The sequence below is a fragment of the Lates calcarifer genome, linkage group LG12, assembly GCF_001640805.2.
Source record: "Lates calcarifer isolate ASB-BC8 linkage group LG12, TLL_Latcal_v3, whole genome shotgun sequence".
NCBI classification, from domain to species: domain Eukaryota; kingdom Metazoa; phylum Chordata; class Actinopteri; family Centropomidae; genus Lates; species Lates calcarifer.
Window position 1 is genome coordinate 7,526,158 of NC_066844.1, and position 21,719 is coordinate 7,547,876.

Here is a 21,719-nt window from a genome sequence, read left to right on the forward strand (position 1 = left end):
GGTTTGAAGTGTCTGAATCACAAACTTGCTTTTTGTAAGGTGTCAGAAGTAGCAGTAACAGAGCAGTGCCGTCTCATGAATGTAAATTTTGTGGTCAGTGAAGTTCCTGAACACGTCAGTGCTCCGTGTAGGTTCACTGACAAGAAATGGCAGCCATGTAGAATGGCAGCACGTGATGCTAGCAATTGCAGAAAAATGAATCCTGAATGTGAGTTACGCGTAGGCCATGTAGTCAGAGAGGGCCCAGTAACTCAAGATTCTTTAAATAATATGGCATTGGTTTGATAAGTAGGCCTTGTGTTTCTGTTCAAGGTCAAGAGCAAACTTTTTAAGGTCAAACATTACATTGACTTCAATATCAGAATGGCAATTCACCTACTGTAATTTCGACATAATTCATCATTACCAAATCTTTACAGTGCTTACTAAACATATTAAGCCTAACGCTGACTGATGTTGTAGGCATTTGCCATTTCTTTCCCACTACACATGAAATGACTAACCATTGAATGCATTGAGTGATTAACCAATGAATGCATATAAAGATCTTTACATAACCACTGGTTCTAACAGTGTATGATAAAGCACAATTGTTCATATATGTAGAATTCATGCAGCATTAGTTATTTTGTCTCTCCCCTTCATGGTTGCCCTTGCAAAGACCCTGGTTGGGCTGTTCAGTCAACGATTCACAAACACAGAATGAGTGCATTGAAGTTTTTTAGGCATATATTTCATATATACATATGTACAATATGTACAAAAAGCATCAAACAAAGTATGGTATGTGAACAGTCATTGTTCACATGATCACAGTAATGGTAATAATGCTTTTTTGGCCAAGAGCATTGTCTCTTCAGAGAGACATGCTGATCTGCTCTGTTAAGGCATAAACCAAAAATGAACTGAAGTGAAATTGTTGGTATGCATATGTAAATCTCTGAACTGAGGTTAGTTACGTGTACAAACACATACATATATAATGTGCATGAATGCATCTCAAGTTTCTGCATAAATTATGATTAAGATACAAAGACTGTGGTTCACAGATTACTAACCAACAGTAGAGCTAATATCAAGTATGTAACAGGACGCTGTTAGTGGTTTGGCAAACCGTATGGTCCCATGTCAGTAAGAAGGGTCACGATCAATCAAATCAAACATGTACATCACAGTTGAACTGAAAATGTATGTAAAAAAAAACGAAATAAAAAAGATCCCTTTGAAATAAATTGTGTAAATTGGGCCCCACTGTATCTCCCATTTAAAGCCTTTGTTCAAACTGAACTGAAGGCTGTGTAACATGACATGACAGACAGCAATGGGAAAGGAAGAAAAACATATAAACAGTAAGTACTGCAAGCTATAGCATTCAGCAATTCAAAATAAAACTGTAGCTCACACATAGAAAATAATATTAAAAGTGATAGCACGAAAGAAAACACAAGAACAAATCGGTCTCGATGGAGTGAGCTCCCCTCCCTCACAGAGGAAAACAAAACAGGGCCGTCTCAGGACAAAAAGTAACACTGCAAATCGGAGTCCCTCAACGCAGTAAGGCTAACAGCTTGAGCAAACATTGGCCACAGCCTACTGAATAAGTCATAAAAGTGTTTAAGTGCAACACAGCTGTCAGACCGTACAGAAGATGAAACTGTAGGTCCTTTACACCCTGAAGCTCTCTGACGTTGTCAAACAAGCCTTGAGTATTTTTTATTTTTTTGCTGTAAACTGGTGATAAGTAGCTGCCAGTTGTTCCATCATTTATACTCAGAAGGTCTTATGCATAGCCAGCAAACTGATATGGTCTCATGCCGACAAGAGGCTCAGTGGTGAGTTGTCCAGGATATATTCTCCAACACCAACAAAGTACATAACCTGTGCAATGCCAAACAGAGGAGCAATGACCAGAGCCCGGCAGCCTGCGCCTTTCAGGAAGGCAGAGGGTCCCTCCTTCCGCATGATTTTACTGTGGAGACACAGAGGGATGGGTTCATTTATACACATGCACAAAGGAGAGAAAAAAAAAACCGTTATGGAATAATGAATGACCCAACTGTCTCACCTCACACAATCCACAACACCATTGTAGGTCTCCTCACTGGATCCTTTGTTCAGTGACTGCAGTCTCGTTTTCACCACTTGAAAAGTGAGGAAATAAAAATTATGTAAGAAGCCAGAAACATTACAGAGCTGCTGCAAACAACAAGATGAATGTAATTTTCTCAAAACTCACCATCACAGGGATTAACAGCCACTGCAGCAGTAGATCCTGCTAAACAGCCTGAGAGGAAAGCCCAATAGAAGGGCGACGACTCCTCAGGACTGGGTTTGCCCAGATGGTTCAGGTTGGCAAACAGTGGGAAGTAGACAATAGAAAAGGGAACATCCCTGAAACAAATTACACAAAGAGTTGTTTCAGATGGAAACCCCCATTCAAAGTAACTGGTTTAACAAGTTTACATCTGCTTCCTCTTCAGGAATGAATTTTTTACCTCATCAGTGTTGCCCCTAGACCTTTGTAAAGCCCCTGGATGCCCTGGGTTTGAAGCAGTTCCTTTGCGATCTGTGTGGCAGACACAGCTCGTGGTGCTGAGACCACCATGCCAGAGTTGTACGAGCGGCTGAGGAAGGTGTTAGTGGCCACAAGCTTTGTGGGAGACATCATGACTGGTTTTTGCTGCTGGGCCGCTTTGGATGAAGGACAAATTAATATGTTAATATAGACAGCAACACGGGTTAAAAGTGAGCCAAGTAAATGATCTAAAATCATTTTCATTAAATATGAAATATTTAGTCATCTTACCGAGTCTTCCTGCATCCTGTAGCTGTATTTTGAGCATTTCCATGGGGGTTGTGACAATAACCTGACACATTCCTGCACCACAACCTGCCAGCATCTCTTTGAACACTGTCAGCCCCTTTCTGTTAAAGGAAAAGAGAAAAATTCAGAGCCACAAGTGATGAAACACTAGATTTACATTAAATGATTTTGCAAGATGTTTTTACCTACCCATCTTTAGCAAGGTGATGTCGAAAGAAGTCATTAGCAGCCAGCTTGATTGCCTTCTCTGGGGTAACCAGTGTCAGATTTACAGCAGCACCTGAGGAAAAACAAACACACAGTTAGCACTGAAGTCACAATCATGTTTTTATTTAGCACATGTACAGAAACATTCCCCGCCACTATCATTACAACTTCAGAATCTAATTAGTCCATTGTATAGCTAATCTACACACAGACAAGACAAATGCTCAATTTACAGTAGCTTCGGTAATAATGATGGAGGGGGATTATGTCAAGAGAAGTTACATTAAAAAAATAGAGTTTCAGAAGCAAAATGAGAAACAAGCAAAGACGGGAAGAAATATGATGAGGGTAAAGAACCAGAAGAAGATGCAAACATCAAGTTTATGAAATACAGTGAGTCAGCTTATGATAACGGCCCACTTTGTGTGGAGAAAACTTTAAGAAAGGATATGTCTACAGACTACAAGTCAGTAAACTGGTTAATGACGACAACAGACAACAGAAATGCAGAGATGTTAGTGAAAGGACAGACAGAACCCCGACTATGTACTGTGTGCACAGACTTTGGGCAAACTTAAAAACTGATCTGTGAGACATCAAATCTCAAACAAACATCTTACTAGTTCACAACAGATACATTTCCAAGCTCAACCAAAGTCTTTGAGGGGCACAACCCATAGTCTAGAAGGTGAGGATCCATGAAAAAAAACTGACAGGACAGCAAAGAGACAGCCAAGTAGTTATTGACAAGTAGTCAAATTACAGAACAAATAGATGGCAAAACAAAAACTTGTGCCTATAGTTTTAAATAGAGCAATATTGTAAGAACCATTTAATGATTTGCCTCCAGCGTGGCTGCGCCTTATCGGCTAGCCTTCAATATCCCAGGGGGACCCAAGTCTGTAATATGAAAAACACAGATGCAAACAAACAGCATTCCTCACACAAGCAGAGACCCAGACTAAAGGTCTCCATTTTCCTCATATTAAACTCAATATTTTAATGTTCCTTTTTTACATTAGAGAACTGATTAAAACATGGCAGGTGTTTTCCTACTGGCTGCATGTATGCTATTAAAAAACACCAGAGCTTAAAGCTACAAAACCACTTTGTATGAGAACAGCTTTGGCTACTTCTCTTTTATAGCTTATTCCAGCTCATAACCATATTTTAAGTAAATCAAGCAACCCATGCACTGAACATACACTGTATCTGAATCCTCAGTAAAGATTAAGAGTACCCAGTAGTAGTCAGTATCAATGTTCAACCTCACCACACAAAGATCTTTACATCACCAAGTTTAATCCTCTTCTACACGTTCTAACCTATTGGCTCTTAATATTCAGATGTGTATAAATCTTACCTCTGTACATGCCAAAGTAACCTTCCGATCGAACTGTCTTGACAAGGCAGTCCATCCTATAGAAGAAAGAAGCAAGGGAAATTATTACTAGTTTGGACCATTAAAAGGTGGTTGATTGAAAAGATGATAGAAAAAAATACATACTTTACAGAGGCTTAATCATTTTAAAAGAATTCAAGGCCAGATATTTCTCCTTAATGTTTAATGTTTTAAGATGAGTCAGGACCAGGGAAAAGTCGCTACTCTAAGGAAACACAGATGCTGAGCTGATAAATGGAGCAGTAAATTTCCACCCTTTAAAGCCAGTCTAGGAGATATGGACCATCTCATTGGAGAAGAATGAGAAGGATGAGGAGTCATTGTGGCCCATCAAGTCAGGAATTTCCCTACTCATACACAGTCATCCTGATGCCCTCCATGTGTCATTGTGGGATTACAGAGAATAATACTAGATTATACGCGTACGTAGTAAGTATACCGCCAAGAGATTTGGCAGACCGAGTGTTGCCTTGTATGTCGTGTAAAACAACAGTAACTAAAAATACTCACATGCTCTTGTAGACCTGCTGACCTCGTCTCTGATTCTGCAACCTGGTCTTTGCCAAGTCAATGGGGAACACACAAGTAACCCCAACGATGCCAGCAATACCTCCATTAATGAGTTTGGCGGGAAGGCTGAAAGAAGACAACAAAAAGGAATACTTTAAATGTAGAAATGATTGTTTTACCAAAGTTTCTGAATTTGGTCTTCATTTGGTCTACAAAATGTAGGACCAGTGATGTTCGTCCAAATTTCCTAAACCAAAAGTAATGTCTTGTTTAGTCAATCCAACAGTAAAAGTCCAAACTTTAACTACTGATCAATAGTAAAAAATAGTTGCCAAATAATTTTCTGTCAGTGGACTAATAATGTCAGCTAAAGAGCAACTAGTGAAAACTGACTGCACTTACGTAATTATTCTATATGAAGAAGAAGAGAATGTGAGAGACTTACCTGATCTGCTGCTGAGACATGATGACTTCGAAATAAGTGAAGTGAAGAAGATGTAGAAATTAAGTGTTGTAGATCCAAGTATCCTTCAGTCAAATGTATGAACAGAGTCCTAGACAGAGATAACGGCAGCAGTCAGTTACTTAGAATAAATGACAAGGTTCCGGAGTACTCAGAGTTCAGTGTACAAAGATCCCACCCACTGCATAGGCTTTGGCTTATCTAGGCACGTCAGAGTCACGGGGCCATGATGTAGCGCTTGAGCTACTTGCAATATGAGTAGTGCAACCCGTGGGCGTGTTCTAGTTCACAAACCGGAACACCATACATGGGTATGTCCGCCTTTCATACATTCTTGATAGTGATCTGGAGCCGAAATTCGAAGTAGTTCATGCAAACATGCAAGTGGTAAAGTGAATTATAGGGGGGAAAACTTCCATGCATACCAATAAGAAAGAGCGTTATTTTCTTCTATGAGCGAAAATAAAAGTCCTGCATTGATTGACATAATGGATGTATCTTCCATTGTAGTAAATTAAACTGTTCAAGAGCAAAAACTCACTATACAACACGGTCTCATAAGGGCTAAAAGCCATTGCTTTTAGTTTCGTACATTTGAAGTGGTCAGGTTAGCAGGCCTCGTTAGCTAGAATACCCATTCAGAACAATACTACTCCTAAAAGCGAGTTTCTGTTACTGAGGGCAAGTTCATGACATTATGACAAATGCTAAGTTATCTAAAAATAAATGTAAAACTTTAACTTACCAAAAGATTGTCTTGAAGTTATTTTTAAAGATTGTTTCGAGCCGTTAGTTTCTGCTTCCGTCCGCTTCGTCGGTGCTGTCTGCTGAGGCAGTTGTGAAGTAGAAAGCCAGTAAATTTCCACTGACTTTTAAGCAGGGTGGGACTGGCACGCCCAAGTCCTCATTGCTGGCGAATTACAACTAAACTAACATTTAGTAATTTGCATACCGGGAGTTGATTGGCTACGTTTAACCCTACCCTTATTCCATTGGAGGACAGATGGATCAATCAAACTGCTCTACCAATCACACAGCAAAAAAGATGATGAAAAGTGTGCGACTAAATAAACCATTGTTAACAATCACTTCTTTCAAACATTGAGGCTAAATTTAAAGTTTATTGATACAGCGCTCAAGGCTAGACATTAAAATTAGGTTTTTATTCGGAGAGATTCGTCGGTGAAGGGATCAGGACACCGTTTCCCATAAGGATTTTAAGGTTAATATGATCTTGGGCCCATTGCAAGTCAGTGAGCCAAGATCATCGTGGCATTAAGATCATTCTAGAAAGCTCGCTGGCTTCACCAGTGCAATGACATAATTCTATTGTTTTCTAGTCTAGTCTTTTCTGTTTTGTATTTCTATTTTTATGCTTGTACCTTTATACCAGTGGTGGACAGCGACAAAATACATGAATAAATACAGAACTGTACTTGTGGAGTGATACATTATCAAAGCTTAATTACCCAGAGCTAATTTTAACTATGTTAATTTTAACATAGTTAAAATTAGCTCATCATTTGACCTGTTAAAAGATTTAAATGGTGCTTTTGTATTAATACATAAACAACATAAAAACAATTGTATATAAAACTCTAACAGGGGCTGACTTACTGCATTATGAGCACTTTTACCTTTACGCTTGATACTCATAATAATTCCATTCTTTTACCGAAGTAAGATTTTGAATTTAAGACTTTTACTTTTAATGCAGTATTTTTACTGCTGCTTTCATTGAGAAAAGTATCTCACTACTTCTCCCACAACTGGTCTTAGTTCTTTCATGCTACCCTTTTACACAATAAAAGTGGGTGGAGAAGTTGACGAGTTTCACCCCTCTCTCATCACCCATTGAGACAGTGTCCTTAAGCAGGTCACCTCTTATTCTGAATAGCAGAACTATAACTGTGGAGCTGCTGGGCAAGTACTCACTTGTGTGCTACTGTGTGAATATGAAGCAGGACATCACTGGAAAGGGGACTTCATGCTCAATGAATCCACCTTTGATAAATAAAGGTTAAAATAATCTTCATGTGGTAAGTCATGGCCTTGCTACATAAATAGAGGTAGCCTATTGAATTACTCAAAAGAGTTTTTTCTGGATTTAGTCTGGTATCTGGTAAGTTGAACTGAATGGGTATAAATTGCAGGTGTTCACAGCACTAAGCATTAGCTGCATTATATGGAAATTTACAGGGTGAATACCAAAGACAAGCAGGCTCTTGTTAACATCAAAACTGGATTATCTAAGGTGATGGTTATAAAAGTATAGACACATTCCAAGGCAGAAGGAACCTGTCTTTCCCTGCAGATGCATGACTGAGGCTTAAAAGTTACGCAACAATGGGTGGTATATAAGATCTGCAAGTCAGGTTTGCAGCTGTAGCATGAAGTGCATCTCATACTTACATAACCATTCCATTATATCCCCTTTTGTTCACTGCTCCATTTATTTAAAAGTATGTCAAACATTTAGTTGTCTACTTTCCTTAGAATAGGTGAAGCCCAGTTAGTTAGTTATCCTAAACCCTGCTGACACCTAAAATTGGAGATACTCTATGTGTTACAATGAGTGTTAGCATATATTGTATTAAACTTATTCAACAGTATCTATCTATGTTCTCTTGTGCATGTGTAATACAGTAGATTATTTCAAAACAAAACTAAGAACCCACTGCCATGCTAGTTGCTCTGCTATTTAGGCACAGTTTGAGTTTAGTGTCTTAGCATGCTATCATTTGCTAATTTGAAGTGAGTCTGAACCACAGGTTTGAACGACAGGCAAAACAAAGCACTGGACAAATTAAAAATTTGACCTGATGGTGGCACTAGAGGAAAGGTTAGGTAGTAAGTAACCAAAGTTATTACAGCTCAAAGCAAAGATAATGTGAGTACATTTCCTCATTGTAAATTTTACATTGACCAATGTCTTCATAACACATTGTCTGGGCTCCATGCTTATCTGTACAAAAACTTAATGGCAGGTCATCCTGATAGTTGTCAAGACGTATCACTAAAAACCAAAAATGTCAACCTGCTGGTGGTGTGGAAGGTTGGTAGTTGATGACATATCTCAGTCTAGACAGAAATGCTGGATGGACTAACAGACAGACCAACACTGGCATCCCCAGAGCCATGCCACTAGCATGGCTAAAAAAATCTCACATTTCTTCTGGTTGAATAAACACAACAAAAACAAAACTGTATGGTTTGTCTGAATGAAAGCGTGATCGGTATGTGCACCACATAGCTGGTTCTCTTGGAGTGCTGATGGAGGCAAATTCCATTTCATCCACTGCTTTATCCATTAGGGTATTAGGGTTTTCAAAACACCACTACACAGGGAATTTTGTCTCGGCAATTCAAACCATTGTGCCATATCAGTCTGACGATGTTAAAGTCATACCAGGTCAACTGTTAATATAAAGCATGTAGTGTCATAACACCCCAGTTATGTGGATTTAGGGGTAAAGTCATACTAGTCCATATAGATGTTTTGTAATCAGGACATGCTTTTGAATAGTAATGACCTGACAACAATCCATATTACTTATCATTACTATCATTACATACACACCTTACACACCTGACACTGGAGATTTTCTGGGTAGACCCAACTGGCAGGGGTAGATCCAGAATATGCTGGAGAGACTATATAAAATACTATCATCTACTAATTATGAATAAGGTATGAACAAGGGCAGCACAAATTGTCGAATAAAATTTGAACCTTCTAATGCATATAGGTTAAAGAAAAAGAAGCAGTACTAGTATTTCACACACTCCAAGGACAAACACGAAAGCAACGATAAATTCCTGAATGAATAGAATGCTCTGCCTTTTTTTCAGCTGACTGTTTGCAAGGTTAAACAAAGTGTCAGGTTTTCAGTTTGTACCAAGCTTCCTCAAAGCATATAGCTAAGAAAACAAGTGTACCATTGTTATTAATTCATAACTGGTTTCTCCATCCGTATTTCCTCTCACACAGTTAATTGAGCCACACCTATCCTCTTTTGCTTTTGCCTTCAAAAAAACACATTGAACCAAGCTTGATTCAAAGGTCATAATTTTATGAATAGTGTCAGGCATCAGTGGCACAAAGGCCTTTTGATATATGGAAAAATGGAGATGGTGATCACTCCTGTTGGCTGATGAAAGTGAGACCTTCTCTTTTGCCAGAGGAAAATTCTATGACTCTATGAATCTATGATATGCTGGCATTTAGGTCACCAGATTTCTACTTTGTATTTCACTCTTTTCTGATCACAATGTGAGATACTGTCAGAGCTGTAGAACCAATAAAACCAATAGAACAGATAAAACAAAAAAGGCTCAGGTAACTGTCTAAATCTACCAAAAATCTGTTTTTTTCATCAACACAACCACTTTTCACACAAAAACGGTCACTAACAGAACACTATAATAAACAGAAGTGACAGAATATAATATAGAGATGAGAGAGAGATGTCACAACAATCCACATGATGGACTTATCATACATTCTCCCACTCTGAACTGCTGAGCTATTAATAAGCGCCAGCTGTCCTCCCAAATTCCCTTTGTGAATGGGAAACTACACACATAAGCTCTACTTGAGATGAGACAAAATTAATTCTACAGCTAACAAACTCACAGTCCAAGTTTGGTGTCTAGTCATTCTTCTGTGACTATATGTGTTGTGCTAAATCTTTGTGGTTGAACACTGTCACTGATAATCCATTTAATAAGAGGTGGTGTTTCAACAGTCACGTGCTTTCCAGAATGACTCTGGAGGCAAATATAGTATCCTGAGGTGACATTGCGGCGCGTCACGGCCTTGTGCTTGTTGTGTAGTAAACAGAAAGCTACGATCAAGCACAGGATGTGATTAAGTCAAGCACAGCTTAGTCGGAGGGCTATTTAGAGACTTTAGCTTTAATCGAGTTGTATTCAGAGTATCCCTTTCAGAGCAAACATAATAAGTCTGGGAGTCACACACACACATGAGTGTACAAGAGGATAAATAATGACGCTGTCAGGACCACGCAACTGGATAAACCCCCATTGTAAACTGAGAAGCAGAGCTTCAGCACAGACACGAAACAAAGGCACAATAAAACTGGACGGTACAATAGGCAACAGTACAGACAGTGCAGATAACACTGTATCCATCACAAGCTAAAGGATGACGTTTGTTTTCTCTTAAAAACATTCATGGAAAATGCAGTCTCAGTATCTTTAACGAAAACACGATGAGAACAAAAACAAATCATTCAGAAAGGGATCATGTAGTTGCTCTGACCAGGGTATGGATAGATACGTCTAACTGGTTTGGTACACTTAGCTCTGTCCACACTGGCTCTGTGTGCACACTCATCGCTGTCGGTCCTGCAGGCACCGCAATGGCAGCTGAGGGCCACAGGGTAGGTGAAGACAGGGTTGGAGTCGACAGGACAGCCGGGCAGTATGGCCGTATGGTACTCCACCCTGTCATAGGTACAGCCTCTCTGGATGAGGTAGCGTGGGCCAAGTATGTCCCTCATGTTGCTGTCCTGCTCATCATACATAAGCACAGGGATGACAGCACATAATTAATCTTGTAATACATCAATGGGAAAACATGATGATTCCTTGCTTAATGTCAAACAAAACAGTGAACCTTTTAAATAAATGTGCTTCATGAACTTATGTAAGGAAACTGAACGCACATGGTTCGTCAGTCTTTAGTTGCCATGTTCAACATTTTAAATAACATTTACTGAAGATTACTGAAGATGACAATTTTTCTTTCTTTCCACCTAGAGAGGTGTGACTGTCTTTTCTTTCAACACAAAATACTTTTTGTACATACCCTTGAGTAGCAAAACCCCATGCAGATAGTAGTGTTGATCGCCACACAGAAGTCACACTCTGGCTTCTCCACATACAGGGTGAAGTCAGTGGGTAAACACATGGGAACAGATGGGCTGAACAGCAGAAAAAGGAGCCAGCAGTTGAACACGGCAGTCTCCATGTTAAGTATTTTTTCCAAACAATTTTGGACCTGCATGGGAAAGACAGACAAAATTGGCAACCAGATAACCAGAGATAATCAAGTGTTTGGTATCTTAAATATGGTGTTCCTTGCTCTGCTCTGCAAGTAAAAGTCACCTGCTTAAGAGATGTGGTCACCTAGGACCTGATGATGCTGTGAGTCTGAACATCCCTGCTGAACAGTATTTATGCGAACATTACATAATCCACCTTTATCCATGCTAGCTGTTATCGTCTATCTGTGACAAAAAGGAAGAACTGAATTTTTTGTCCATTATGTGAATGACATGAATTAATGATTTCTTTTATGGACAGAGTTTATGCAGTAACCAAGAAGAATGATGCAATGGATTCACACCAGCTGAAAGCTTGTGCGTAACTGTATCTGATTTCATCTGAGGTGGTCTATGGCAGTGTCCACTAGATGTCACAAAATGCCAAAAGGCATTGTTTCTGCTTTAAAGGATTTATATTTTATGACACACCCTTCAAATATTAACTAGAGTTTTACCTTCTTTTCCAAAACAACCTAATCTGTCTGTCATTTGAATAAAAATTAACTAAAGGTTCTTCAACAAAAATATTTCAGTGTACTTCAGAGTCTGAATGTTCAAGAGATGCTTTGGACATTGTAGGTAAAAATGACACTAACAGTCAGCAATGTGCACAAGTTGATAAACAAACTATTAAAGTTCTGACCTGTAATAAACATGGGTAGATAACATTCTGAGAGGGTTTATCTAATCTTGTCTCATAGTAAATAAAAAATAAGAACTACTGCATCATCAGCATTCTGGTCTACATCAAATACCACATTTTGAAGATACAGACCACAAACTACTGACAAGTCAACTGCTTGACTTAAAAAGTGACAAGACATTCACAATTTTCAGCCTAACACTTCCAGACTGTAGTGACATTCTTATCTATAGTTTTGTTTAATAATTGTCAAGATAGCCAAAGTCTCACATCGACACATTAAGTCACAATTGTAAAGATGTGTTTGCTTTTATGTAGCCTTTAATTATAGTTTACTAAGATTCCTACACACCAACAATGTCTGTGTCTGTGCAATAAACTGGGCGATGTAGCAAATACAGTGGAAAGACTGATAAGTGTCTTTTTTTAGTTCAGTACCACAGTACATTGTACCTCTTACTGAATTTACATCCTCATCTAATAAAAGTTACTCTTTACAATGCACATAACTAATTGTCTGGCATGTGCTTCCAGTCTCTAGTGAATCAGTGACTAGGAATAATGTCCACAAAATTATAACAATACAATGAAAAGTTAACGGTATGGTGTAAGTTCACTGAGCATGTTAGTTGTTCATTCTCTCTCCCTTGCTCACCTTTACAAACATTAACAATATGTGGCATTTCACGTGAACTTTCACACTTGTTACTGATACTCTTATCAAGAATGACTTGAAAGAAGTCAACTGTAAAATCTGTTCATTAGATCACTAGCATTATGAGTAATAACACTGTTTAACTGTAGTTGTCATATTTTTCCTGTGACACCTACATGTTCTTGAGTTTAAAATGACATGCTTCTCTATGCATCACAGGAGTGATAATCAAAGATAAAGATGAGCTAAGTAATGGTAATCACATGAAAAATGATGTAACAGGGGAAGTAGTGACCCAACCTTAAAGATTTAACCTGCCCTGCCTCCTGAAATTCCTGACATAACCTATAAGTACTGAGTAACCCGGAGCTGCATCAGGACACCTTGTGGAAGTGTCACTGTGTCATTTGTTGTCAAAAGGCATCTTGACAACAGAAAGTCTAATTTGCCATCCTGACAATACAACCTTAGACATATCACAGGATCCTCACCTCTATCACTGAAATTATGACTGACTTCAGTACCGTGCGTCCTTGGTGGATTATTAACCAAAGTGAAGAAATCTTTATAGTCTGCTGAATGCATCAGAGAGGACCATCACTATGCACACTGCAATCACTATCAGTAGGAAAGACTCTAGTAACGGACTGGCAAAGCGGGAAACAACAGACAACTAAAACCTTGAGATCTTTGGATTTTCCTATTCTTTGCTGAGGGTTTGAAGAGAAACATTTAATATAAATGCAGCTGATTTTAATATGTCTGACAGTTGACAGATTATAAAAAGTGCTGAGAAGCTTTTTTGTTTTTGCAGTTTTTAAGGGTGTAATTTTTGCTTTTGATACTGGTTTAGAACAATTTCAGAATAATTTAAATGGAAGAACATTAATCATTTGCAAGATTGCATAATAGAGAAATCCTGCTGATTCTAAGCATTCTTAACTACAGCTCAAGGAAGTTCCCGCTGCTGAACTAACAATGGTTGGTACAGGTGGTCCAGTGGCCACTTTCTCTGTGTGGGATTATGTGGTGTTTGCAGGAACAATTTTGGGGGCAGCTGGTATTGGTCTCTTCCAAGCCATTCGAGGCCGTAAGGAGACCAGCAGTGATGAGTTTTTGTTGGGTGGACGGCAAATGACAGCTGTGCCGGTCGCAATGTCACTCACTGCCAGCTTCATGTCTGGAATCACAGTCATCGGCACACCTGCCGAGGCATACCGGTTTGGAGCTGCCTTCTGGCTCTTTGGCTTCGCATATGCCATCATGTCTGCTGTCACTGCTGAGATCTTTGTCCCACTTTTCTACCGACTGGGGATCACCAGTGCCTATGAGGTGAGATGCCACAGACATCAAAATCATTTTACCACTTTAGTCTTTATTGCCTGTACACATACACAAATAAAAGAAACACATAACATCAGAACATACAACTGCAAAGAGTTTACAGCACTGTTTGCTTATTAAACTCATCTTCTCATTTTCTCCATCCTGGTCTATATCTAACTACTGACTATGTCTAAGTGGGTCTGTATCCAGTCAGTCTTTTGCAATGGCCTTCCAGCTGTGGGTAGAATTTAGGTATATTCTAACACCTCATTCAATACTGATTTCACTCTATCACAAAATGGCACCCCCGGAAGATATGTGTATGATTTGCATCTGTTTGGCCACAGTGCCTCTAGCATGTTTGTCGCCTTAGGAATTGTTTGCTTTTTATTTAATAAGGAAATCTAAATTATTTAAAATGGTACAAAGTAGGAGTGTAATGATTCTGGAACGAGACCAAAACTGTAATACAAACACCTGTAATTTTGTATAATGATATGGGGAGACATAATTGTGATATTTTGGTCCAATCACGATCAAGTGATCACGATGAATAATAACTTTGGTATTGCAGAGCCCAACAGCATTCAAGACTTTTAAAAAGTTAATGTGGCTACTGATTCATCCACCATAGTTGGCACATGTCTTGTTTACAGAGGTTTGTAATTTATGAGGCTGTACTGCATCCAGCTGCTATAAAACTATTTCCTTTTAGAGGGAAAGTTTAGAGTAAACAATAAAGAAACAGAAACAAACACCTTTAATATTTAGTGAATTTGAATGTGTATACTAAGCCACTATGCTTCAATCCAATCCATTAGTTTACTGATGTTTGATGGCCTAATTTTGCCCTTTTATTTCTAGTACCTGGAGATGCGCTTCAGCCGGCCCATTCGTATAATTGGGACATCAATGTACATCGCACAGACGGTAAAAATTATTTATGAAAAAAGAAAGAAGAATATTAAGTTACTTTTTATATTTAGATAATTAAAAACTTCAAACCAATGAAGAATCTAACAAATGCCCATGATTAAAATGATAAATATAACATGGTAAACAGCACCTGCCGTCTTTATGACTTCATGTAAAATTGATTCTTGATTCCAAGGATCTATGAATATGAATCACATGCTGTGTGCTTTTGTTGTGCTTCTATCTAATTAACTAATGGTGGCATCTTTTCTCAGGCGCTGTACACTGGTTTGGTTATCTATGCTCCAGCTCTTGCACTAAATCAAAGTAAGCCAAATCACACAAAAGCAGATGTACCTTACTGAACTGTAACCTGGTGATACAGGAGTTCTCTTCTTACAATTATCTGTGATCTGACAACAGAGTTTATATACTACTATTAGAGTTGTCAAAGAAGCTGCTTTTCTTTCTCTCTTATTATACAGGTCAAACTTGAAAAAGAGCATGTCTCTCTTGTGTTCTTGTGATAAATAAAGGGTAAAACTCAAACTGAGCATTAACTTGCAAAAGACAAATACATACATATAATACATTCTTCCCTCACTACTCAGTTACTGGACTTAATCTGTGGGGAGTGCTAGTGGCCACAGGAGCGGTGTGCATCCTCTACTGCACTTTGGTTCGTACTGTACATTTAAAAAACAATTATGTAATTTTACTTAATTAATGACTTGTGTGATTCAAAAAGTGCATTATGTGTATAAACATAGACTGAAATCCTTGAGTCCAAGTGTGCCCCAATTTCAAAGTGCCTAGTTCATTATGTTTTTTCTGAATAATTTTACACTTTGGTAATATTATCCACCTAATTTAGTTTGTGGTTCATAAAACTGAAACAATTTTCTGCATTACTATGTATAGTTAGTACACATTTTAACATTACTATAAGCCTCAACTAGCACTTAATTGGAAAGACTTGACAAAAGTAATAAGTAATTATTCACCTTTTCCTGGATTTTGTTTCAGGGTGGTCTGAAAGCAGTTATCTGGACAGATGTGCTTCAGATGGTGATCATGCTGGCAGGTTTTGTGGCTGTTATAGCTAGAGGAGCTGTACTGCAAGGAGGCCTGACAAAGATTTGGGAAGATGCTGGTCAAGGAGGCCGATTAGAGGCGTTTGAGTAAGTTAACAAGCAGACTAGTGTTGGTGCAGTTTAAAACTGATTAGAGTACTAGATGGGTGGGGCTTCCTGAATGAGAGCCGTTGAATTAGTGTCTTAGTTTGCAGTCACAAGGAAACAAACACCCTTTATTGCCTTAAAGTGGCATCCCACATTATTGGAAGTTTTTATTGTAATATGTGTCAGTATTCTTTTGTGTTGATCTTACAGTTTTGACCCAGATCCTCTGAAGAGACATACTTTCTGGACCATTACAATCGGTGGTAGCATAATGTGGGTGTCTATCTACTCAATCAACCAATCCCAGGTGCAGCGCTACATCTCCTGTAAAACCTTGGGACATGCCAAGATGTAAGGCTTCTGGCAAAGCAGTGAAACAGAATATCGTCGGGTGTAAACATAGGTTTGTGCACTGACAAGTGTTCTTTCATTTTCAGGTCTTTGTATGTGAACATGGTTGGCTTGTGGGTAACTGTGAGTTTGGCTGTGTTTTCTGGCCTCACCATGTACTCCATTTACAAGCACTGTGACCCACTTACAAATGGTGATATAAGCACCCCTGACCAGGTAACTGCAGCTACCTCTTTACTCACCATCACATAGCCATCATGCTGTTTGTTATTTAGAAAAGTATAATAGTTAACAGTAAAAATGGTTTACATTTGCAAACCAGCTGCTGCCCTACCTTGTGATGGATATTCTGGCCATCTACCCTGGAATCCCTGGCTTGTTTGTGGCTGCTGCATACAGTGGGACCCTTAGGTGAGGCCTGAAAAACAAGGAAAATTTCTTATCTTACAGAGTCAGTGGCAAGGAAATAATGAGCTGGCAATATGTGGATTATGTTGCTTCCTGCAAAAATTTAATTAACTTATTTGTTAAAGGCAGATAGAAGATCTAGTTTATTCAACAACAAAATCAGGTCATTATGATAAAGTATGTAAGTGAAGACTTATACACAGAATACACAGTGACTGATATTACAATAATGTGCAGGATTTCATCAGGTAGACTTAATCTGAAAAACATGGCCAGGTAGGAACATGTTTTTTCTAAAGTTAAGATTAAGGGTGTGGCTCCACTATCTCATTGAGAATACTGCTACAGAAAAAAATCTACTTTTTTCCTCATTTAGTATAGACATTGGTAAGTCTAGATCTGTCTACTATTCATACAGTGTCACAATGTTGCTCTTTCTTGCAGTGCATGTATATAGGTGTTAATTAGAGGTGTTATTTGGGGGAGAGGAACAGACACAAACCAGGGTTTCAACAGTTAAACTCAGGACTTTTTAAAACCTTTTTAATACCACATAAAATGCAATTTGAAACCTGTTTCATGATCATACTGGCAGAAGTATATGCAGAAAACGAGTAGGGATAATAGGATGCAGAATTATTTATTATTATTTTACATTTTTTGTCACTGAAACTCCACCAAAAAAGGATTAAACATCTTGCTGCACACACAATCCACTGTCACAATAATCCCACTTTTAGTTTATAAGCATGTTATGCCTCCTGACAACCTGCAATAGGATGAAAAAAACATTTCATTACTGCCTATGGCAGGCAAGAGAAAAAATATTCAGGACCAGAATTTTAAATAGGTGAGGGTTAGGATTCAGAAAAGAAAGATAAGAAAGATAAGAAAATTCAGGCCTCAGTTACCTTGTGATGGATATTCTGATAGTCTACCCTGGAATCCCTGGTTTGTTTGTGGCTGCTGTATACAGCGGGACCCTTAGGTGAAGCAAGAGAAACGAGGAAAAGTGTATTATTTTACATCAGTGCCAGGAATGTTGTGTTGATAAGGAAATACTGTTGCAGAGAAGGTGCAGCAGTGAAGAACTAATGCTATCAATACTTAAGTTGCTTGCTGGGAAAAGGCCACATCATTGTTTTACTGACTGCCAAACAAAACAAGTCATTGTTCCATTTACATTTCCAGTCATTTTCTTTACACATTATGCAAGACACAACTGTCTGTCTGCTACCTGACACTAATCTTATCTATAATCTACCATTTAACTGCATCAGCATTACTGTTCTCTTCAGTGACTAAAAGCTTACTGTTGCCTTTTTTTCAGCACGGTGTCTTCCAGCATTAATGCCCTGGTTGCTGTCACTGTGGAAGACTTTATTCACCCTGTGTGCAAAAACCTCACAGACAAACAAGTGACCTGGATGAACATGGGCCTGAGTAAGTTGTGTTAAAATATAAAAACATACTAGAATGATCATGTATGCGAGAAAAGTGGAAGGAAAAAAGGGAGTGAACCCATTTTTTTGTGATTTACAGGAAAATGGTTCAGAAAAACACTTCATTTCTGGAAATTTGAACAAAATAATCAAATTAACTCCCGATTCTCATTTTGAATACCACATTAATCATCATACAGCATGACTCATCATACCCCCACCCTCCATGAAACTTACTGGATGCCAGTAGGCACCAGGATGTTATCTTATCATGTATTTCTTAGCAGATATGTTGCCAGTTCCACTGTACAAGTCACGGCATGACCTGTAATATATCAAAGACAGTTACAAGTTCTATTTATAGTTCTAAATTCTAATTAACTGCAAAACTAAATTAATTGACGAGAATTTAAGTATGTACAACCCAGGTTTAACTATTTTGTAAAATTTGTTTGTAAAAAATCTTCATCTGCCTTAGACATTTGAACCTGTTCTTTTGATGTTAGACCTTTTCTTTAATAATGTTGATTTTAACATCTCCCAGGTGTATTCTTTGGTGCCCTGTGTATTGGGATGGCTGGAGTAGCTTCAGTTATGGGAAGTGTTCTGCAGGTAAACCTCTCCAACTGTGCAGTAATACACAATACTGCAGCCATTTATTGCTCTACAGCACCACCATGAGCTGAATATTAAGAACTACAAATCTCCCAACAATTTTCTATTTTCAGGCAGCTCTGTCCATATTTGGCATGATCAGCGGGCCTCTTCTCGGTCTTTACCTGTTAGGCATGCTTTTTCGTACATCAAATTCAATAGTGAGTATTTTCTATAATTTGAGCATTTACTGGAATACCTGCATTCTCTGACAACACAAATAAATCTTGCTTGACAAACAAACGTGACACATTCCAGAAATATTTGACTGCAGTCATATTTACTTTGCAGGGAGGGTTACTGGGAATGATCATCGGTCTAGTGTTGACTCTGTGGGTGGGGATCGGAGCCCAGATTTACCCACCAACAGATGAGAAGACAAATCCTCTTCCTCTCAGTATTGCAGGCTGCAACAGCACATTAAGCCAGAACTACACAACAATAGCTCCTTGGACCAGTCCAGTGACTGTGAGGCCTGAGTGAGTCATGTTACATAGTGAACAAATTTGATTAAGCAAATATGCTGCACCCATTGTTTTTTTTTTCTGGACTAGATTTCAGAAATTAACTTTTGTCTTGGCTTAAAGTGCATTTATAGAAAAAAGTAGTAGTAGTATGCACAGTGACAGAGTGAAAATACAAATTCATAAACAAAAGCTCTAAACATACCATCTAGATGTATACCATAAAAAATGGATAGTTTATACATGAGCTTCGATTAATAGGGGATTAAGTGATAGGTTGACTGACAGAGAATTTATCAGCAACTGTTATGACAATTGATAATTGTTGACATGATAAATCACTGAATCTCTTTGGGTTTTGTACTGTTAGCTTGGCAAAACAAAACATTTGAAAAGGTTAAGTGAATAATTAGGTAATTAATAATTAAGGAAATAATCAACAGATCAGTTGCAGCCCTACTAAAACTCCAGCATCAAGAAAGATGACACTCATGTGTAACAAGTGTTAACAGAAAGTTAATATTGTCACAGTCTAGACAGTCAAAAGACAAACCTCTTCTGATACCTCACAGCCAGCCAAGGGGCTTAAATCACCTCATATAGTTCATCTATCTCCTACCTTGTTTATAAAGCTATCCTATGAAGGCCTTATGTGGCTGTAACAAAAATGCACTACATTACTAATCTTGGGGGTATTTAGCAGTGTTAATATCACCAAGCTGTTAATGTTAAAGGAATACTTTTGTTACTGAGACGATTTCCTTTGGGTGTCAGTGTCAGACCACCTTTGGCAGACTCCTGGTATTCTCTGTCCTATCTCCACTTCTGTCTGTTGGGAACACTGACCACAATGGTGTCTGGCCTGCTGGTGAGCATGATCACAGGTGAGACATCTTTTTCAAATCTCAACTCTCACTGCAGAGACACAACAATTCTGCTTTTGTGTAAATGATTCATACTGTAAAAGTTATGGGTATTTGATGATGATTATGTTTTTTTAGGCGGATGCAAACAAGAGAAGCTGAACTCTGATCTGTTTGTGAGGAAAAGAGACCTGATCTGCTTCAGCTGCTTGAGTAAATCAAAGGTAAGATGTTGACCAGGTTACTGGTAACAAAGTAAAGATATACCAGTAGTACTCACTTTAGTACACAAGATTTTATCATGTTACTAATATGTTACTAATGTTCTTAACCCACTACAGGCATCGGATGTCACAGAAAAGGCTGCAACAGAGTTTAATGTTGGAGCTGACAACTCAGCATTCACAGAACTTGATGTGATGGGCAAGGATGTTGAAAATGCAACCAAACTGTAAAGCTGATCAAGGCACCATACTCATGGAGACACTTTTTTATAACCATATAAATGACAACTATTATTACTTTACTGCTACGTTGATGTTTTGCATTTGTTTGCATATTTATGTTGATATGTTAATACATAATTACTTAGAAGGAGCTTGACAACTAGTGCTAAGGCTTGGAAAACCTAAAACTTAACTAGTAAAGAATGTAATTTAAATTACAAAAATCTGCCTATTTATGTTGCTACCTGACTGAAGTGCTTAAATGGCAGAGAAAAAACAAATCAAAAACAATGGGGAAAAGAACATTTAAAGTAAAACATATTCAGTGTCTTTTGTCCCACACAGATTGCTCTGCTCCCATTTCCTGTTCAGCAGTGATGTGGCAAAACTGTTTTACTTTTACTGCCCTTTGTTCAGCTGAGCTCCCTGTCAGCGGCTGCTACCTCTATAATCTACCTGAACACTGGCCTTCTTCATTTCATGCTGACACAGGAAAACAGACAGGAGTATTGTTGTTGCCTATCTGTTTTGAGTATTTGTTTATAGGCTGTTTTTTTTCTCCCTTTTTTCACAATTTGTTCACTCTTCATAAATCACCTGTTAAATTAGTAACAAATTCTCCTTGTTAATAAATATTTTGTACAAAGTTCAAGCGTGTTGACCGTAATCATATGTACACAAGCATACAGAATCAGCGCAGAGAACTTCAGTGAGTGCATGACCTTCATAGTGTGTGTGAGAAAAAAACACAGAACAGTGAAGTGAAGAAAAGCACATTTACTGTGTAGTTAATGCTTTGGCATTGTCCCTTCTATTCTAGTCTAGGCTGTAAAATTTATTTGAACTGAGTGGAAGGGAGAGACAAACAGAGAGAAAAAAAAATGAGCTTTGGTC

General features: G+C 38.3%; 3 protein-coding genes across 5 annotated transcripts; 1 reads left to right on the forward strand and 2 right to left on the reverse strand.

The window, feature by feature from the left end:
- Positions 1-711: 711 nt before the first annotated feature.
- On the reverse strand, positions 712-6,300 carry slc25a55a (solute carrier family 25 member 55a). Its single transcript, XM_018661844.2, has 10 exons — positions 6,152-6,300; positions 5,389-5,497; positions 4,944-5,069; positions 4,395-4,450; positions 3,014-3,104; positions 2,807-2,925; positions 2,496-2,691; positions 2,237-2,391; positions 2,066-2,141; positions 712-1,969 (listed from the first exon to the last, which is right to left on the reverse strand). The coding sequence occupies exons 2-10, from the start codon at positions 5,406-5,408 to the stop codon at positions 1,810-1,812; spliced, it is 999 nt and encodes a 332-aa protein (XP_018517360.1). The 5' UTR covers positions 5,409-5,497; positions 6,152-6,300; the 3' UTR covers positions 712-1,809.
- Positions 6,301-10,305: 4,005 nt separating this feature from the next.
- tshba (thyroid stimulating hormone subunit beta a) lies at positions 10,306-18,192 on the reverse strand. Of its 2 annotated transcripts, XM_051074786.1 has the most exons (4): positions 17,868-18,192; positions 16,883-16,966; positions 11,240-11,431; positions 10,306-10,940 (listed from the first exon to the last, which is right to left on the reverse strand). In XM_051074786.1, the coding sequence occupies exons 3-4, from the start codon at positions 11,399-11,401 to the stop codon at positions 10,662-10,664; spliced, it is 441 nt and encodes a 146-aa protein (XP_050930743.1). In that variant the 5' UTR covers positions 11,402-11,431; positions 16,883-16,966; positions 17,868-18,192; the 3' UTR covers positions 10,306-10,661. The 2 variants fall into 2 exon arrangements, with proteins under 2 accessions (XP_050930743.1, XP_018517364.1); XM_018661848.2 differs by lacking the exons at positions 16,883-16,966; positions 17,868-18,192 and adding an exon at positions 11,539-11,902.
- Positions 12,826-21,477, forward strand: slc5a8l (solute carrier family 5 member 8, like). Of its 2 annotated transcripts, XM_018661890.2 has the most exons (15): positions 12,992-14,107; positions 14,966-15,031; positions 15,292-15,343; positions 15,628-15,695; positions 16,043-16,197; positions 16,408-16,548; positions 16,635-16,764; positions 16,871-16,959; positions 18,287-18,399; positions 18,943-19,010; positions 19,127-19,213; positions 19,344-19,531; positions 20,291-20,400; positions 20,518-20,603; positions 20,721-21,477. In XM_018661890.2, exons 1-15 carry the CDS (start codon positions 13,754-13,756, stop codon positions 20,832-20,834), a joined length of 1,821 nt encoding a protein of 606 aa, XP_018517406.1. In that variant the 5' UTR covers positions 12,992-13,753; the 3' UTR covers positions 20,835-21,477. The 2 variants fall into 2 exon arrangements, with proteins under 2 accessions (XP_018517407.1, XP_018517406.1); XM_018661891.2 differs by lacking the exons at positions 16,408-16,548; positions 16,635-16,764; positions 16,871-16,959 and having other exon boundaries at positions 12,826-14,107.
- Positions 21,478-21,719: the final 242 nt, after the last annotated feature.

What these genes read in the sequence shown, in the direction of transcription:
- slc25a55a (XM_018661844.2), bottom strand. Translation starts at nt 5,408, where the DNA reads ATGTCTCAGCAGCAGATCAG. An exon ending in ACAGGATGCAGGAAGACTCG is followed by an intron (nt 2,692 to 2,806) that starts GTAAGATGACTA and finishes CTTCATCCAAAG; the next exon opens with CGGCCCAGCAGCAAAAACCA. An exon ending in GGTGTTGTGGATTGTGTGAG is followed by an intron (nt 1,970 to 2,065) that starts GTGAGACAGTTG and finishes GTGTCTCCACAG; the next exon opens with TAAAATCATGCGGAAGGAGG.
- tshba (XM_051074786.1), bottom strand. Translation starts at nt 11,401, where the DNA reads ATGGAGACTGCCGTGTTCAACTGCTGGCTCCTTTTTCTGCTGTTCAGC. An exon ending in TGGGGTTTTGCTACTCAAGG is followed by an intron (nt 10,941 to 11,239) that starts GTATGTACAAAA and finishes TATGATGAGCAG; the next exon opens with GACAGCAACATGAGGGACAT.
- slc5a8l (XM_018661890.2), top strand. Translation starts at nt 13,754, where the DNA reads ATGGTTGGTACAGGTGGTCCAGTGGCCACTTTCTCTGTGTGGGATTAT. An exon ending in CAATGTACATCGCACAGACG is followed by an intron (nt 15,032 to 15,291) that starts GTAAAAATTATT and finishes ATCTTTTCTCAG; the next exon opens with GCGCTGTACACTGGTTTGGT. An exon ending in TTATGGGAAGTGTTCTGCAG is followed by an intron (nt 19,011 to 19,126) that starts GTAAACCTCTCC and finishes TTCTATTTTCAG; the next exon opens with GCAGCTCTGTCCATATTTGG.